General features: G+C 39.7%; 1 protein-coding gene across 1 annotated transcript; it reads left to right on the top strand.

Moving 5' to 3' along the window:
• Positions 1-421: 421 nt before the first annotated feature.
• Positions 422-16319, top strand: LOC115591963 (N-acetyllactosaminide beta-1,3-N-acetylglucosaminyltransferase 3). The gene is made up of 2 exons (XM_030434391.1): positions 422-552; positions 11357-16319. The coding sequence occupies exon 2, from the start codon at positions 11367-11369 to the stop codon at positions 12507-12509; it is 1143 nt and encodes a 380-aa protein (XP_030290251.1). The 5' UTR covers positions 422-552; positions 11357-11366; the 3' UTR covers positions 12510-16319.
• Positions 16320-17645: the final 1326 nt, after the last annotated feature.

The following is a 17645-nucleotide window of genomic DNA, read 5'->3' as shown; positions in this document are numbered from 1 at the left end:
TGAAAAATAAAGAACATATAAGAGTCCTTTCTTTGTACCCAGCAGATCTTGTGCGTTTTTGGCTTTTGAAAAAACTTCCCCTGTGTCTATTTGTGTTGGACAATGCACCCTCTTGGCACCTCTTGCCACCTCCAGGTGTGTTTGTAGTGGCCAAAGCAGGTATTTCACCAAACCTCTGCCTCAGACTCCTGCTCCGACTATCCAGCTGTCACATAGACATCTTAACAGGTATAAACAGCTGGTCTATTGAAGGAAGTGATTGAATGATTGCTAACAATATTTATACAGACGTGAATATAAAATATATTTGTAGGTATCACACAAACAAAAATCATTTGAAGAGCTAGACTTGGATGGATATATGGGTAGATGGATAGATGGATGGGTGGATAAATGGATAGGTGGATGACGCGCTCCGCTGAACGCAGCAGCGGCAGAGACAGGCACCGCCCAGCAGAGCAGCGGGGCTCAGTCATGCCGCTACTCACTGGATTTACTTGTAATAACCTGTTCTGCTCCTCAGACTGGCGACAGGATCGATCTCTTCGACAGGTGAGCAGGCTTCACTCCGGCTGTCGAGCTTTATTTGATGCTGTTCATCCACTGCCGCTCACGCTTGACCTCCCGTTTTTAAAAGTCACAGGAAATATCCCAGACAACGGCGCATTTGACCGCGTTCATCCTTAGCCGAGGCTTGATCGATTGACTTAATTGGGATACCTGATTGAACAACGTAGAGACAGGGGGTCGCGTCAAACGATCGGATCGAAAAAAACAAAAAAAAACAAGGCGTCACCAAAAGGGAAGTTATTTGTCTCTTATTTGTCTCTTTATTTCACTTATTTATTTAAAACAACCTTTTCTGCTGGAGAAGAGTCTATGACACTGTACATCACTGCGCAAAGTCTGTAAGGTGAGTTAAATATAAATGTCACTTGATCTTTTTAAAGCGACCACTTCCTTGCACACCAGCAGCCAGAGAGGAGTGCATGGCCGCATGGTGAACCTGAGGGGGGGTTAGTTTGCGGGGGTCGCTTTTTTAGCCCGTTTTTATTAATAACGGCATCAGATGGTCGTCTGTATCGTTTAATTTCGACCCTCACGCGCTTTTTTTAACGTGTCTTAAAATACCACACTCTTTCATTTCTGTAGAAAACAGAGATCTCACGTGTCTTGTTACCTCTGTGATCACAGCTGCCGTGTTGGAGATCCAAGTAAACCTCCCCCGAAAATGTTCTCTGATAGACTAAAGTTTATTATCAGTCTAAAATGTGTTTTGTGAGATTACTAGCAAGCTGTCCAATAGCATTTAGTCCATTCATCATTTCTATTTGCTCATATATGGGTCGTTCTAGAATTGGAGATACATTTGCCGTCTCCCCAATAAACCTTTAGTTTTGTTTAAAAAGAAAAAAGACTTTATTGAATCAGATTTTAACAATTATAATACTTATTTTAAACTCCTACTAAAAATAATGCTGAATGTGTATTTTAAGCACTATTTATACATAAAATATTAAGTAAATGAATATGAACCCACCGGTGACTGTCTGTCTTCGGCTCCTGATTCATACTTTCAGCTTGAATTAACATGAAATAATTAAGTGTAATTTTCTTTTCAACTTTCAACTTTTTTTTGTGCTTAATCTATTCACAGTTATACAATGAATTACAGAAAATATCTGTTCTTTTGTATTATAGTTAATTTCAGTGATAAATAAAAACACATTTTGTGTTTGTCTCTATGTTTTGGTCAACTCTGTTATGGAATTAGATTTGTGCCAAAAGAAACAAACAAAACTTCTTAAATGTTCTTCTCTCCGTTTTAAAGCCGGGGTCGTTTAGTGCGCTAGCTATCTACACATAGGTACTGAGCTGTGTCAGCCAACAACTAATTAGCCAATGGGGACGCTCTGCTGAAAAGGCCCGCCCACCCGAGAGGTTTGTGCCAAAACTGCAAACAAAAAGTCAGGGAGCGCAAAAGAGAGAGAACTGCAGAGAGACCGCAAAGCTGAGAGTCAGCGCAAAAGTCTGAGTGGAGAGAGACCAGCAGAGGGAACCGTAAACAAAATAATGCATTATTAGAAGAGTAAAACACCAATATTTTACACTATTTGACAAATTATTTGATTGCAGTTCTAAGTCCTATTTTTGAAATGAGTTTTATGTTCTCTCAAATTCCTGTTTTTGTTTGACATTTAAGAAGTTTTGTTTGTTTCTTTTGGCACAAATCTAATTTCATACTCTGTTACCTCTGTTATAAAACTGCAAAAAAATATCTCCAAAGCCTTCAAATAAAAAGCATGTGACCTGCTCCCTGTGATGTCACTTCCTCTTGCTGGAAACATGCTAAAGCAGTGAGGTTTGTTATGCTTCTTCTCTTATTATTTTGTATAAAATGTTCATGATACACTAACAGTAGATTAATTATCTGTCAAAGCTGTTGCTGTGATATTGCAGTGAATCTCTCATTCAATAAAAAAAAACAAAGATATGATGAAAATCCATAAAATTCTGTTTTTAGACATGATATATATGATAGCTGGTTTCAGATTAGCACATGGAGTTAAGGCACAAAATGGTGGAAAACGTAGCAGAGTTGATGGTGAATAACAGAACCAAATGTTCTGAATCACATTTAAGTATTTTGCATTATATTACATTTATTATGGATTTTGGGTCATTTTACTGTAAAGGTACATTTATGGTGACCATTACTGTTTAAGGAAATTGGATAATTTCTGTTTCACATGAAGTTTTCAACAGCAGAAAGGCAACAACAATACAGGATATGGCGAGATGCCGACCCTGTAAGGAAGACAGAAAATTTGCAAAAAAACAGAAATAGATGCCACAGTGGCTGATCAGGATGAAAGGGAGAAAATGTACAAGTGCAGGTATTTGAGAGAGGCCAAGTAGAGCTGCAGAGCAAGAAGGAAGAGACTAGTAGAGATAGAGACACCACCACAAAGTCCTGAACCAGACCCTGAATCACGTAAAAAAATGTGCATAGTTCACATTTAATTATAAATACCCATTTGTTGAAAAGATATAACTTACTGTTAAAAACAGAGGAGTGTACCTTTAAGTTAGCTGCCCACCTTCTAAGTAAGCTAAATAATATGAATTGCAACAGGCTTCTGTAAATAGATGATAGAGATGTCAGCTGTCTCTGCTCAGCGAGGCAGACTCTTCAGTGTTCATGTCACAACACACAAAGCTTTGAATTTGATGTTGAGCTATCCTTTCTAACACCAAAGTGCTCCAAACGCAGACCACAAATGAAATCAAGTGGGAAAGCAAGGATATCATTGGGCAGTGTGTCATCAAATATAATGATGACATTTATCCTGGGACTGTTGTCGAGGTCAATGAGACTTATGCAAACGTCACATGCATGCACAGAGTGGGGATAAATAGCTTCTTTTGGCCAATCCATGAAGATATGTAGTGGTATCTCTTTGATGGTGTCCTCAGAGTTATCACACAACCAGCCTCAGTGACGGCACGTCATGTAAGAATAGACAAAGAAATATGGGCAGAATTTGCTAATGACTGCTTTGACATACCCAGGGCGTGAGGGAGTTAGTGTGGTGAGGTTGTCAATGGCTGTTTGACTGGTTAGTGTGCTTGCCTATGGTCTGGGTAAGTTGGGATTTATTCCTAGCTATCAGTCAGAAGCATTTTGAAAGCTGTTTTACTTTCCAGATCAGTAATACATGAGATCTATGCAGTTATTATTCAAGTTCTGCATCAATAATACAATGACAGATTTCTTGCAATGATGTGGTTTTGAAGGGATCCGCAGAAATAAAGTGTCTCAACAGTTTACTACCCAATCAAAATTGCTGAAATTGTAAACACTGTTTTGTCTGAATGAGGGATTTATCTTTTTTTCCGGGTTGTATGTGCCCCCTAACAAAAAAGCCGGCCCCAACCTGGCCCCCCTATTAAAACTGGTCTAGAACCACCACTGCTCTGCAGTGAAATGTCCCCTGTGACTCTAAAATTTAACCTAAATTCATATGTTCTTTCATTTCTGTAGTAAATAGAGATCTCATATGTCTTGTTATTTCAGGAATCATAGCTGGTGTGTTGGAGATCTTAATAAACAAAACTGTAAACTAAAGTTTATTTTCTATCAGTCTAAAATCTATTTTGTGAGTCTACTAACAAACGTTCCAATAAGATTTAGCCCATTCCTCCATTTTCTCCTGTCATACATGCTTTTCCCCACAGCTTCACTTAGTTTTTGCATGTAGATTGTAATCATTTCTAGTTTTTCTTGTCTAATTTTGACTGAAACAGGGGTGGAATAAGTACTCTGATTCAGTACTTATGTAAAAGTACAAGTTAAGGTAAAAGTGCAGAGGTATTTTTAATTAAACGTGTGTGAAAGTACACAACGCTGCAGTAAAATGTCTGCTGTGACTGATATATAATGCATTAATATACAGAATGTTACTGTAGCTGGTAGAGGCAGAGCTGCTCATCTGCTTTGGGAGTTGCTCCCAAACTAAATGCCAAACAAAAATGTTATCAGAGCATTTCTTAACTGTAGGTTTAAAAAGCATTAAAACATGACAACTGGAGTTATTGAGTGAATCTACTTGATTTCTTCCCACCCCTGTTGATCAGTGAGAGAGATTGTTTTTTTCTTTTCCTTTTACATGGTAGATGTTGTGAGTACAAGACCTCTTTGTCTCACAGATTCATGTGCTGTATCTTGTTTGAATCTGTATAAGAGCAGAGGAACATTGTGTAGTTGTAGTGGGAGTTACTGGCTCTGTTTTCTGCATTGTATCATTGTCTTCATTTGGTGCCTCAGTCTAATTTTACTTCTCTTTATTTTCTCTGTTTTAACTCAACCAATGTAATTATTATCTGCTAAATTAAACGTTGTAGTTTAATTTCAACCTCAAATCTGGAGAAAAGAATGTGTATCACCAGCTCAGTTTAAGAGCTACAGCAGGAAAATTGTGTGTCATTCTCATTTAGAAATAATTTAGGTAAACAAGTTTAATAACAGAAAAACAACAAAAAACAAAAGAGCCTACTTATACAGTGTATACTGAAGGCTAAGACCTGGTAAGAAAGGCAGATATTCAGCTTCATTACAGTTCCAGTTCCTGAGCAAATTCTGGAGAACTGAAAGTAAAATAAAATCCAAAACGTTTCACATGAATTCAGACTTAAGACATATATCCCATTAAAGGTGCAGTATGTAGCAAATAGGAAGAGAAAAGAAAAATCATTGACTGAATTGACAGTTTGTCACTGAATAAACTAGCCTTAAAGGACTACACAGTTTACTTACAAGACCCTTTCCAGTAGCCACCTTTAGGCTTCAAACACTCTTCTGGGGACTTTATGTCCCTCAGAGGACTGCATATTTGTGCAGTTATTTAATGAAAGATGTTCATCAAATACATATTTCTGAGTTTGTATTACTACCCTGGAAAATGTACTGCCCTTGTTTCGATGTACTTTTATCTCGAGTGTGATTCATTTCACTTCACAGAACATTGTTCCACTGACCTTTGCTTTGGGTCACTTTGTACTCAGTGGCACTTACTGCTTCCAGAAACTTCCAGAAACTGGAACTGACTATAAAAAAATCATTAATAATTAATGGTCCCTCTCACTTAAAGTGCATTTTTCCCTCACAAAAATAGAAAACAGCACGAACAGCGATTTCTATTAGAACCTTACTGACATACCGATTTTGCCAGTCACAGATATATCGGTGTTGGCTTGTATGCTGCCAGATTTTTTTTTTTTTTTTAAAGAGAGAGATACTTGGGATAATGTATGATCATCATATCCCAGTAAGTTGACTGTTCACTGTTCCACTTTGTCAAACTGTAATATATGCTCGCTACATTACTTATCTTAGTCACAAGAGTTTGATAAACACATTTGAAGAACAGTTGCAAAAAATCTTGGAATCTTTTACTAAAGAAATCAAGTATCACTCGGGTTCTAGTTTCAATTTTTAGATTATCTTTTTGCTTGAAGCATCTGAACCTCATGGCGGGCCATGTAGGCCAGAGTCCTGCACGGGCGGGTACCCGACGGGTGACCCGCACAATTTGGATGAAACGGGTGAAAAATAATGTCCTGTGTCGGACACGGGTGCGGATCGGGTCGGACGCCTAGAGAGCGCGGGTCGGGTTTTGCGATTGTCATTTTCATGGCGTCAGGTGCAAAAAAAAAAAAAAAAAATCATTAGCGACACATCTACAAAAATATGCCTGCATTTCAATATGATAAGCATGTACCGTATTGACTCGAATATAGGACGAGGTTTTTTTGGATGAAAATTATGTGGAAAAAGTGGGGTCATATTGTAATCGGGGTCTAACCGTTGACACATGCTGATAGTTGTCTGGGTCGCTACACGACCGCAACAGCAGAGGGCGCCAGCTTATTGTAGAGAGGTCACTGACACTGTGGCTGGGGTTATCTGTCAATCACAGCGGAGAAGAAGTGACAGGAGATGAAAAATAGAGAGACGCGGTGATTTTACGGAGCAAAGTGGATCAAGTGTGGCAAGTTAACAGACATCTGAGGCGGAGCTATGATGCTGATTTAAGATAATGGTGGTCAATGAAGCGGAGGCGTCAAACAACTGTCAGCCAGCAAAGAAATATGGAGTTATGGAGTGTAACGTCCGAAGATGGCGGGTCCAAAAAGATCGTCTGAAAACGCTAACAGTAAGAGAAAAGCTTATCGTGGTCCTCTAAGCGGCCGCTTCCAAGAGACTGACAGGAGGGTATGTGAGTTTGTTATTGAGAAACGAATTTTGGTTATCAGAGTCTTTTTCTGAAGTCTTGAAAAGAGGGGTCGTCTTATAATCAGGGTCGTCCTATATTCGGGACAATACGGTATATTTCATATGAGCTCATTCATGCGTGCTTGCGCCCTCCCAGAACTCCCATTCCCCACGCTGGCTTCTTTCATTTTTAAAAATTGAGTCAGTCTAATTTTGCTTCGGGTGCGGGTCGGGCGTCGGTATCAATTTATAGCGGGTCGGCTCGGGTGCGGAATGTAATTTGTGCTACTGTCGGGAAACGGGTCGGATGCGGTTTTAAGTACGACGGGTACGGGCGGGTGCGGGTTTGCAAAATAAGACCCGTGCAGGACTCTGATGTAGGCCCCCCTTTCCTGTAAATGAAATGAGCGTCTGTTTGTGACCCTCTTACCTCTAATCACACTTTAATTACAGAACTTTTATTTCAACATACAGCGAAACCAGATAACCATGGCCTGAACTGCAGATGCATCATTTAGAAGCTCTGCAAAGTTGAGAAGTCTGAAAAGATCTGTTGACATTATGCAAAACGCTGGCAAAAATGCAGCAGAAAACAAGCAGTATTTACTACAGTTGTACCATAATATATAGGTAGTAGATGATCTGCCATTGACTTTGTGAAGAAAACACCAACACTTATTGACTGTCAGATGCTGGATTCGAAGGTTTCATGGCATCAGTCAGCTGTTTCTTTTTCTGCATGATTTCATGTGCTGAGTGAAGCTAGTTTCTTGTCTAGGCGGGTCATTTTTCTATAATTTTTCCCTAAGTGTCAATACTCTGTTGGGAGTGTCACTTTTTTTTCACGTTTCACTAAATGAGTATTCAGTTTGTACTCATGGCTAAATCTCCTACGTCAACTCTATGTAACATATTCCACCCTTTTGAGGAGACATGACAGCATTTGATTTGTTGCCACCCCACACCCCATGTAATAGTCGGCATGTGCAGTTGGACTCTGCAGGCAGATGCCAAGCCACCTCATGTCTGCTCCGACACCCAATCTGCTCACTCCCGTTGGCTTAGTGTTCAGAGCAGTGACGGGAAATGTTTTAAAACTTTGATTTTTAGGCCTCAAAGTATGTGAGTCATACTGTGGATGATCTATATTTCTCAGAAACAGTTGTGAATGATTTTGAATTTTGGATACATTTAAAACCACATTCAGACCAGCCGTTGTTTCTTTGTTTCGTTGTTTCACCACTGAATCATTCCTTGGTTGAAACACGACCTGAGAAAGTCTCCGTTATGATTAACGTCAAGTCACTCTCTTTTACCGCCGCTAACTTCCTTGTTTTAAACACAGCTGCAAATAAATATTCTCTTCCTGTTCTATCCTTCTTTACGTATAGTTCCTATTTCGGCCAGGTTTGTAGTGTTTTTCAACCTTTCATTTTACCTCCGCACAGTGTGAGTTGTAACTCATCATGGATGACATAAATTTGAGCATAAATGTGACTACATAGCAGGCCGAACATGACATTTCAGTGAGGTATGCTAGTGAGCTAGCGTACCACAGTTTGAGGGGAGTGGTTTTAGTGGCTCAGCACAGTCTGTTACACACTTTGGCGCGACAGTTCAAAGACTGTGAGCACAATCATTAAAGAGTCACACAACACATACAGGCACATGATCATAAAGGGACAAAGGAGAAATCGCCTTCCATCAAGTTCATGATCAAATATTGTCGTCACCATCAGCCCAAGAGGTTAATATTTCATCTCTGATTATTAATTGATACTTCTGAGACCTCGGTGCCCATCCCTTCCTGCCAATTCACAGACTCAGGAATTTGTTATCATGTGTCAGTTATTAACAGTAACTCAATGAGCCTAAGACTGAATACATGGTAAATATTTAATTTCTCACAAGCGTTTAACTTTTCTGCTATTCACTTTGCTTTTCGTCAAACCATTCACAGATGAAGCATAGTTTATGTATGGAGGGTCATGTGCCATGCAACGGGAGACTCGGGACTTGTCAGATCATACTGGACGTTAATAATAGCTTGAAAAAAGCACAAACACAAGCAGGTGAATTTCCATGAAGCACATTGCTACTAATAACAATACAAACAACTGTCACAGAGTTACAACCTGTCAAGTGAATTAGTTTATTGTTTTTTCCACAATTATCAACCTCTTTCATATCATTGTGTGTATTATTTTTATTGGCCTCAAGCTACTGATGTGGTGAAAATATTGCCCATAGTAGTGCCAGCTCCCACTTTCAGCGTTTCAGTGCCACTGTTTTCCCTTTCAGACATTTTAATGACCTTGGTTGATCATTTCATTTAGATATATAATATGAAGGAAATCTGCATTAACATGTCTAAAAACAACTAGACCTTTTTTATATCATTTGTTGTTTACTTACATTATCACAAATGTTTCCAACAATGTTAAAACCCAAAGAAAACCACAAATACTCAAGGAAACAGTGCTTTCTCTACGTTGCCCGTTGCTACTTCCTTGTAAGGGAAGTCAGTTCTTTAATGGTGTGTTCACCACAAGCCAAGTGATCGTTCGTTTTTATTTGGGTTGACCGCGCAGTGTTTATACGCCGCAAATAGCCAGATCACTTCAATGTAAATTAGCCATAAGGTAACGTTAGCAAGCAATGGCACAGACCACTTCAGCACTCACCAGACACATTTTCTCTCTTCCTTCGCCCTCTCCTTTCTGTTACTTTGTAAGTACATTTCCCCTACAGCTCCAGTACAGCAGTCAACATTACAGTACATAATCAACTGACAATGGAGGTCAGCTCCTTGGATAACTGCTGCAGTCAGGTTGATAAACAGGAGTGAATATAAATCAAAAGTTAAGGCAGGAACACACCAGCCCAACCGTTGGACGTCTGAAGCGTTTGGAGAGGCTCGGACGAGGTCGGGAACACATATGTTTGGTGTGTTCAGCTGCGTCGGAAGCTTTCGGAGCCGCGCGGACGTTGTCGGATCCGACTGAGCATGCGAAGTCTGAGGAGGAGGGCCGTCGGACGTCTGAGCCGTTGGATCCTCTGATTGGTTGTGTGCCAGCTGAATGGCCGTTCTGATTGGCGGTGTGCTGGCGAATCAGCGCGGTGTGTGGGAGGGACGGAATACTGTGTGCGCTTTGTTTTTCTATGCACTCCGTTCCGTCATTCCCCGTTTTCATGTTTTGCAGTAGTGGCACCAGACTAGTTGTTACGTCCGTTCAGGACGAATTAATTCTTGTTCGTCGGATAATGCCTCGCTGCATGTTTAGTATGCAGCTGTTTTTTATCGGAAATAGTTAAGTTTCGTTTTGATCGAAAGTAAAGAGAGTTGCGTGCATAAGGTTCTCGTTTACAACTCACAACACAAGCGCCACCCGCTTATTGCATCTCGCGCAAGCGCAGAACGTACACGCTACTGTGGAGTAGGCAGCACGTCGAAGCGGTGTGTTCAATGCAACTTTTCTGCCGAACGGGTCAGACAAGAGGCAACGGAGTGGTCGGAGAGTGGTCGGATAAGGCAGTTGGACGTCTGGGCGGTGTGTGGGGGCCTTTAGAAAGTAATCTTTGAGCTCTCCTCCAGTCAGGAAACTGTTGTACCTTTGGGTGTTTTTTCCACCTTAAGGTCTCGCTCTGAACCCAACTCTCTAGCCAGCTCTGACCAGCTGATGAGCGGCTCTTCCTCTTGCTCTTCTAAGTCCTGCACTGCACACAAGTCTTGGAAAATGACTTTTGTTTTGTCCTGATAGAGAACCCCCTAAAAACAAACAACAATAACGTAATGATGCTACATCACCTTAATCATTTCTGACTGATGTGTGAGCTAAATTGCGGGAAGTGTTCAAATCTCTGAGGCTGTGGCTCCCCACGTCTTCCTGTAGAACATGGTGTGGTGTGAAGGCACAAATCGTTAACCTTGAAGGGAAAGTTTTTTTTTTTTTTTTAAGTGGGCTTGTACTCATCCATAGTCAGTGTACTACCTAGTACAGGCATGTTAGCTGAACAGTGTACTATTGTGGTGGCAGGAAATTGTTCTAACAGCCTCAAAAAAGGCCTGGCTAAAATAGAAATATTTTTACCTTTCTGAACATGAGGAGTTGCTAGTTAACCTCTTCCTCTTTCTATTAGTTTGTGTTATTGCGTGCCTTCAGAGTTTTAACAACACCAACCAAACCAATAAAGAAAGTGGTAGACCAGCAACTTCTGTGTTTCACAAGGTAAAATGACTATTTTCTGATGTCTAGTAACTTTGGAGAGCGCAATGTAATGGTTTGGTAACATGTCAGAAAGGGCCGTCTGACAACAAGATATAGCTGTAAGAATATTTAAAATAAAGTGTGCAGTTGAACTGATTTAACTGCCTTTTTTAGGTGACAAAATTTTAGCAGCTGCTTTTTCTACTGTATGTTATATACTGTCTGTGGATAAGTAACTCATACAACCCCAGTTCTAAAGACCTGAACTACCCCTCTTATTTATATATGTAAATAATACCCAATTTGTCTTATCAGTTTTATGTCATACTCACATGTTTTAACAAGAAAACTGTGTTTTCTTTTCTCTCTGCAGAGTTTCAAGGATGAGAAAGTTCAAAGCAAAAACTTTGTTGCTGGCAGCAGCTGTTGGTCTGTTGATCCTCCATCTCTTTAAAGATTTTAGTGATAGCAAAACCCTCCAACACAATTTTGATGTGAGAGAGGATCAAGTTCAATTGAGACAACCCATCACCAAAAGCAGCTCCTATGTGTACTCCTGGACAAGATGTCAACAAAACACATCTGCTTCCAACATCACAGGCTTCAGCTCTCTTCCTGGTAATATAAAAGACTTTCTGTACTATCGACACTGTCGCCATTTCCCCATGCTTTTGGATGTTCCTGAAAAATGTGGAGGAGCTGAGAAATCAGCAGAAGTCTTCCTTCTTCTGGTCATTAAGAGTTCTCCTGTGAACTACGACCGCAGAGAGGTGCTGCGCAAAACCTGGGCTAAAGAGAGGTTACACAATGGTGTGTGGATCCGGAGGATCTTCATCTCAGGAACAATGGATTCTGGTTTTGAGAAAGAAAGACTGAACAAACTACTAGAGTATGAGAAAAGTGAGTACAATGATATCCTCCAATGGGACTTCAGTGACACATTCTACAACCTCACCTTGAAGCAGATACTCTTCCTGGAATGGATGGAGAGAAACTGCCCAAAGGCTCGCTTCTTGTTCAACGGGGATGATGACGTGTTTGCCAACACAGACAACATGGTCGAGTATCTCCAAAACCTCAAGGACAATAATGGAAATAAACACCTCTTTACTGGCCATCTCATCCATTATGTGGGGCCAATTAGAGATCCAGGGAGCAAGTATTTTATCCCAGTTCAGGTATATGAGTCAGACTCATATCCCCCCTACTGTGGTGGGGGGGGCTTCCTCTTGTCTGGTTATACAGCTTTGGTCATATACAACATGTCCCAGTCCATTACCATTCTACCCATTGATGATGTTTACATGGGGATGTGTATGGCCAAAGCAGGACTCGGTCCTGTGGCCCATATTGCTGTGCGGACGGCAGGACTGCACCTTCCCTCCAAAACACTGGATGCATATGACCCTTGCTATTATAGAGACATTTTACTGGTACACAGGTTCCTTCCAATCCAGATATATCAGATGTGGCACAGAATACATGATCCAAATCTGATCTGTACCAAACAACCTGCAGATGGATGACTTCCTGCTCTCAGGATATGAGTTCAGGTATAGACTTTTTCATTCTGTCACAAGAAAAGGTTTGGACTGTTTTCCACCAGTGTTTAACTGTGCAATGGAACTGTTTTTAATTTTCTAACTTAATGTGGATACAAAAAGGAGCCAGTGAGGGAGCTTGTTTTGGAACGATTGGCCTGACATGTTTGTTTACATCATGCATTGTTTTGTTGACTAAAATGGGGATGCAAAGCTTGCTTTGTAGACACATAGCACCAACAAATGATTACCTATACATTTGTTATTTTATACAAACCTCCTTACTTACCCATCCAGCAGACAATGGGCAATTTCTTATATTTATCAGATCATGCTACACTTTCTATTCCCAGTGTGTCTGATGTTTGTTGCTGTGCAGGTACCATATTTTTATAGCTGAAAACAGCTGCTGGAAACAGGGCTGATCAGAGCCATGAGATCCAATCTTAGAGTAGATTTTCAGGCCAAAACACATCAACAACACATCAACAATCAAAAGAAACTCAAAGCTCCACAGTACTGCTCAGTTCACATTCAATTAAGAAATTGATTGTTGGCATGTTAAATGTGCAATACAAAATAATTTTAGTAGAAAACACAAAAAAATTTACTATAATCATCAACAAAATGTGAAAAACTAAAGTTCTGGTGCTGTGACATATATGTATATGTACATGTTTTGTAAAGATATGTACTAAATAGCATGCTAAGCACCAAAGCCCCTGTGTCCAACGGTGTAAATACCACATTGCAGTTACTCTGCTGATATGTTTGGAGTATGAATTTGACAAGTGGCCAATTCTTACATATTGTGACCTTAGCATTGGCGAAGCCAAACTATGCACAAATCAAGCTTACTAACATCTACAAAATGAGCAATGAGCTAGTCTATGAAGGAAAAATCCGCCCAATTAGAAACCAGACCAGTAATAGTTTAGCACCAAAGGCACACCAGGCGTGTCAAGTGTTTACCAATACACTGTGCATACGTCCGTGTTTTCCAGTGACAGTCAGCGTTGTTGGCGGCTCTTCCCCGGCTATAGCTGTTCCCAGAAATGTCCCCGGTTTTAACAATGAATCATCACAAATCTAAAAAGAGGGCTGTTTTTTCTAATACCATGCAATTTGACTTTTTAGAGATACATGGCTCTCACAGGGAGGCCACACATCAAATGCATGATAATGTCTTATTAGAATTAAACTACCCAATGGTGTATGAAGTAGTTAGAATTAGCTCAACTTTGACCATCTTTTATCAGTTGGCCTACTTACAGTTTATTACAGCACCAGTAACAGTACCATGATCAAAATACTTGAAAGTGGCATTGGATGTTTTTATGAAATAATGACTGCCGAACCAGAAATGTTCCCGGGTTTCCTTTCAGAAACCCGGTCACTTTATTGTATTTAAGACTCCTTATTGTGCCTTATTCGAGCCTTTCCGGAGCCAACAAAGTGAAATCGATTGAACAGTGTGTTTTTTCTGCATTACATTGGCATGTCCATCTAACTAGCTAACTCAGTGTGGTTATGTATTTAAAATCACCTCCAAGGCCAAAGAGCATGTCAATCGTTTGTTTGATTACAGGGTTGTTTACGTGATAAAAAGCTCTCTCCATAAAAGTTTAGGGTAGGGAATAGAAGCTTCTGTTCTTTATTCGGTTCTTTATTGGACATTTAGCTTTGGCCTCAGTCTTCAAGCACAATATATGGAGCTGTAAAGGCCAAATGAAACTCTTCCACAGAGTTCTCACTTTAAAACGAATCACTGAAAAGAAACATTTAGAAGACAGTCTGTGACGGGGTTTGAATCGACTGGTAGAGCTTACATTAGCTTAATGATCTAGGTCCATGTAACTACAGCTGAACGTTTCTAAAATGAAGTGGTATTGAGATAAATGGCAGGTGTAGCGAGAGTAATAAAGGGGTTGAGACCAAGTGAGTAAAAACCAGTAACCAGTAAAAATAAAGAGATTATGTATAGCTAACACTGTGTAAAGCAAACAAGAAATGTAGTATTTGACATCAACATTTTCAGAAATTCTTTCTAAAGTGAGATCAATTCATATTTACCTTGTGGTATGTGGAAAGCTATGCTGGGTGGTTTTAGTTGTTCTGGCCGATTGGAGGTTCACTCTGGACACTGGACGGAGCGGTATGCTCGGTCTTTAAACATCTGTAATACTAAGCCTGTGTAGTGTAGATTGTAACCCACCTGTTTTGGGGCCTAAATTGTTGAGAGACAATCCGGTCATAACTGTCGAAAATTTCTGGCACAATACTTGTTGTCTTTTTAGATGAGTTTGCTTGTATTTAGGTAAACCTCTTATATAGATGAACACTGGCATCAAAATTGTTGCAGGGCTATAAGGTCGGCTGAGACTGTGGTGTCCAAAGTCTTCTAAAAAAAAGAAAAAGGAAAGAAAAATATAATTCAAAAATAATTCCTCAGGGTTTCTCAAAAATAAAGATGTAAGTTAATAAGTTCACAGTTTTCTTTAATTTAAATGTTTGTTTTCTTATAACCTATATATTTGTGTTAGAGCAATTTCTTCATATGTTTTGTGCCGTACAGAAGTGCTTCTAATAAAGGATACCAATGTTAGGATTGCAAAAAGATGTTTTCGTCATCGGAAAGTATTTATGTACTGTCAATAATTAAAAATGCTCATTAGGAAGGGGTCTCCAGTAAGAATTCATATGTATATTTACTCTATGGTGTTAGGACTTTGTAAATTGAAAAGAGTTGATTCCTTTTTTAGAGGTATTGTATATATAATTTCTAAATCAATTTTATTTCCATACTGCAAAGATGTGAGTTTGTTTTGTTTTATAATCAATAGTTTTGAAAGAAAGGATGTACTGCATGTAATAAACATGTATTTACTATGAACCAAAACACTAAATGTCGCCTTTCTTATTACACACATATTTCTAGGACAAGCCGCATCAGGCCAAGTCAAAGAAAAAAGTAAAATAAAGCTGCAAGCAGTGACGGGCAAGACTCTCTACATGTTTGAGCAATTTGGAGTAGATGGCAAATTGTATGTGGAAGTTATAATGAGTTGATGGTTGCGGTGAGGTTTTGTCTTGTCTTGGGTTTTTGTCTCGTGAACTTCCTGTTTTATTTTGAAAGTCTAACTCTCCTCTCGTTTCAGGTCACTTGCCCTTCCTCATGTGTTCCCAGTCTGCCGTCTCCCCTTATCCCTGATTGTTTCCACCTGTTCCCCATTACCCGTGTGTGTATATAAGTCAGCGTCTCCCTTTGTCTTGTGCCTAAGTGTTTCGTTCTGCCATGCACCCAAGCCCTTCGTCCTTGCCACAGTCTAAGTATTGAGTTCATGTTGGTTTTTCTTTCTGTTTATTCATAGCCTCGAGAAGAGTGAATTTTTGTTCGTTAACTTTTTCAAGCGTAGTTTAGTCTTGCAGTTTTTGTAGCCTTTTGTTTCCTCTGTTAAGAGTGATTTTGATTTGTTAATATTTAACAGCTTAGTATGCTAGAGTAGTTTTGTTTCATAGCCTTGTGCCATCCTCATTTTGAGTGATTTTCTGTTGTACCTTTTTTTTACCTAGTATTTTTCAGTGTAGTTTATTGCAGTCTTTTATTTTGCCTTGTAGAGAGTGATTTTGTTTTCTCCAGCTGTGGAGTTCCCGCCGTTGGCGTGGTTTTCTTTTGTGTGTTTTCTGTTTCCTTATTTAGATAGACTATTATCAGGTTATCTTGTTTCACAGCCTATTTCTTTGTCACTCCTTTTTGACGCTGGGATTTCCAGAATAAAAGCCTGTGAATCTTTACTTGCTCTGCATCTGAGTCCTCTTTCTAGCCCAGGTCTGACAATGGTTTTATGGCGAAGCATCAAAATGGACCGCGCCACCAAGAGTGACGTAGGTGAAAACTTTTGATAAGTTTTGTCCACAGATGCTACTTGCAAAGTTTGTTGCAAATGGGTCAAATGGCCTAGGAGGAGTTGAAAAAAGTAAGTTTATAATCTTTTCACAAAGCCTTAGTGGCTCATGGGGAAGTAGTGACCTAGGTTTCATGTCATTCAGACAGACCAATGTGGATATATGCAACACTTTGTGTTTTGAGCAAGGAAGTTATTTAATAACTTGAGTATTATTATGAATATCAAAATTCTTTTAATAACTTTTTGTTAGGAGAGTCCACAGATGCTGTGTGCAAAGTTTGGTGCAAATTGGTGAAATCGCCTGGAAGAAGTTCGAAAAAGTAGGTTTGCGACATTACGCCTGGCCTATATAGCGAGATTCAGCAGAATTCAGTGAACTCGTGGATATAAGGTTTTTGAATGTGCAACAAAGTATATGTTATAAGCCAAAACTCACTTCCCTTAATTCTAGCGCCACCTATTGGTGGAAATTCCAGACAACAATACATTCTGAAATTTTTCGGCAGGTGTGACGTATATTCCAAGTTTGAGTTTTGGGGTATGTTCAGGCAGTGAAAAAATGCGATCATTTGGGACAGGTGTATTGGGGATGCATTGCATTTCTAGCCTGATGGTAGGAATGTGTATGAAGTAATGCGGAACTGTGCTGCCCTCTTTTATCCTAATTCATAGGGGTGGCATAGACTGGCCCCTATACCCACACACCAAAAATGACATGCAGGTGGCGCTATTATCAACACAAAAGCATTTTTGCCAAATAACTCCCACATATTTCACACATTTTTAAACCTTATATCTAAGTGTTCCCTACATTGAGCTGAATTGTGTGATGTAGGCCACGCCCATTTTCGTGGTAAATTTCCATTTGCAAAATCGCAAAAAAATGAAAAACTTTTTTGAACTCCTCCTAGGCCATTTGACTGATTTGCACCAAACTTTGCATGTAGCATCTGTGGACCCTCCTGACAAAGTTATCAAAAGAATTCTAATATTCCAAAGAATACTAAAGTTATTAAATAACAACTTTCTGTAGATTTGGATCAAAACAGGAAGTGTTGCATATCTTGACGAAACACAATCCCACTAACAGAACACTTGCCAATTGTGTTTCATGGCATGATAGTTTGTGCCAAATTTGTTGCAAATCAGCGAATAGGTGGCGCTTTTATTGCTGAATGATGAAAGAACAGCTTAAATGGCTTGCTTTTGATAG

Source organism: Sparus aurata, chromosome 11 (assembly GCF_900880675.1).
Source record: "Sparus aurata chromosome 11, fSpaAur1.1, whole genome shotgun sequence".
Classification (NCBI taxonomy): domain Eukaryota; kingdom Metazoa; phylum Chordata; class Actinopteri; order Spariformes; family Sparidae; genus Sparus; species Sparus aurata.
Note: the sequence above shows the minus strand (reverse complement) of the source record. Positions and strands in the feature narration are given on the sequence as shown.

Bases quoted from the DNA above. Each gene is read 5' to 3' on its own strand.
- LOC115591963 (XM_030434391.1), top strand. From the start codon at position 11,367: ATGAGAAAGTTCAAAGCAAAAACTTTGTTGCTGGCAGCAGCTGTTGGT.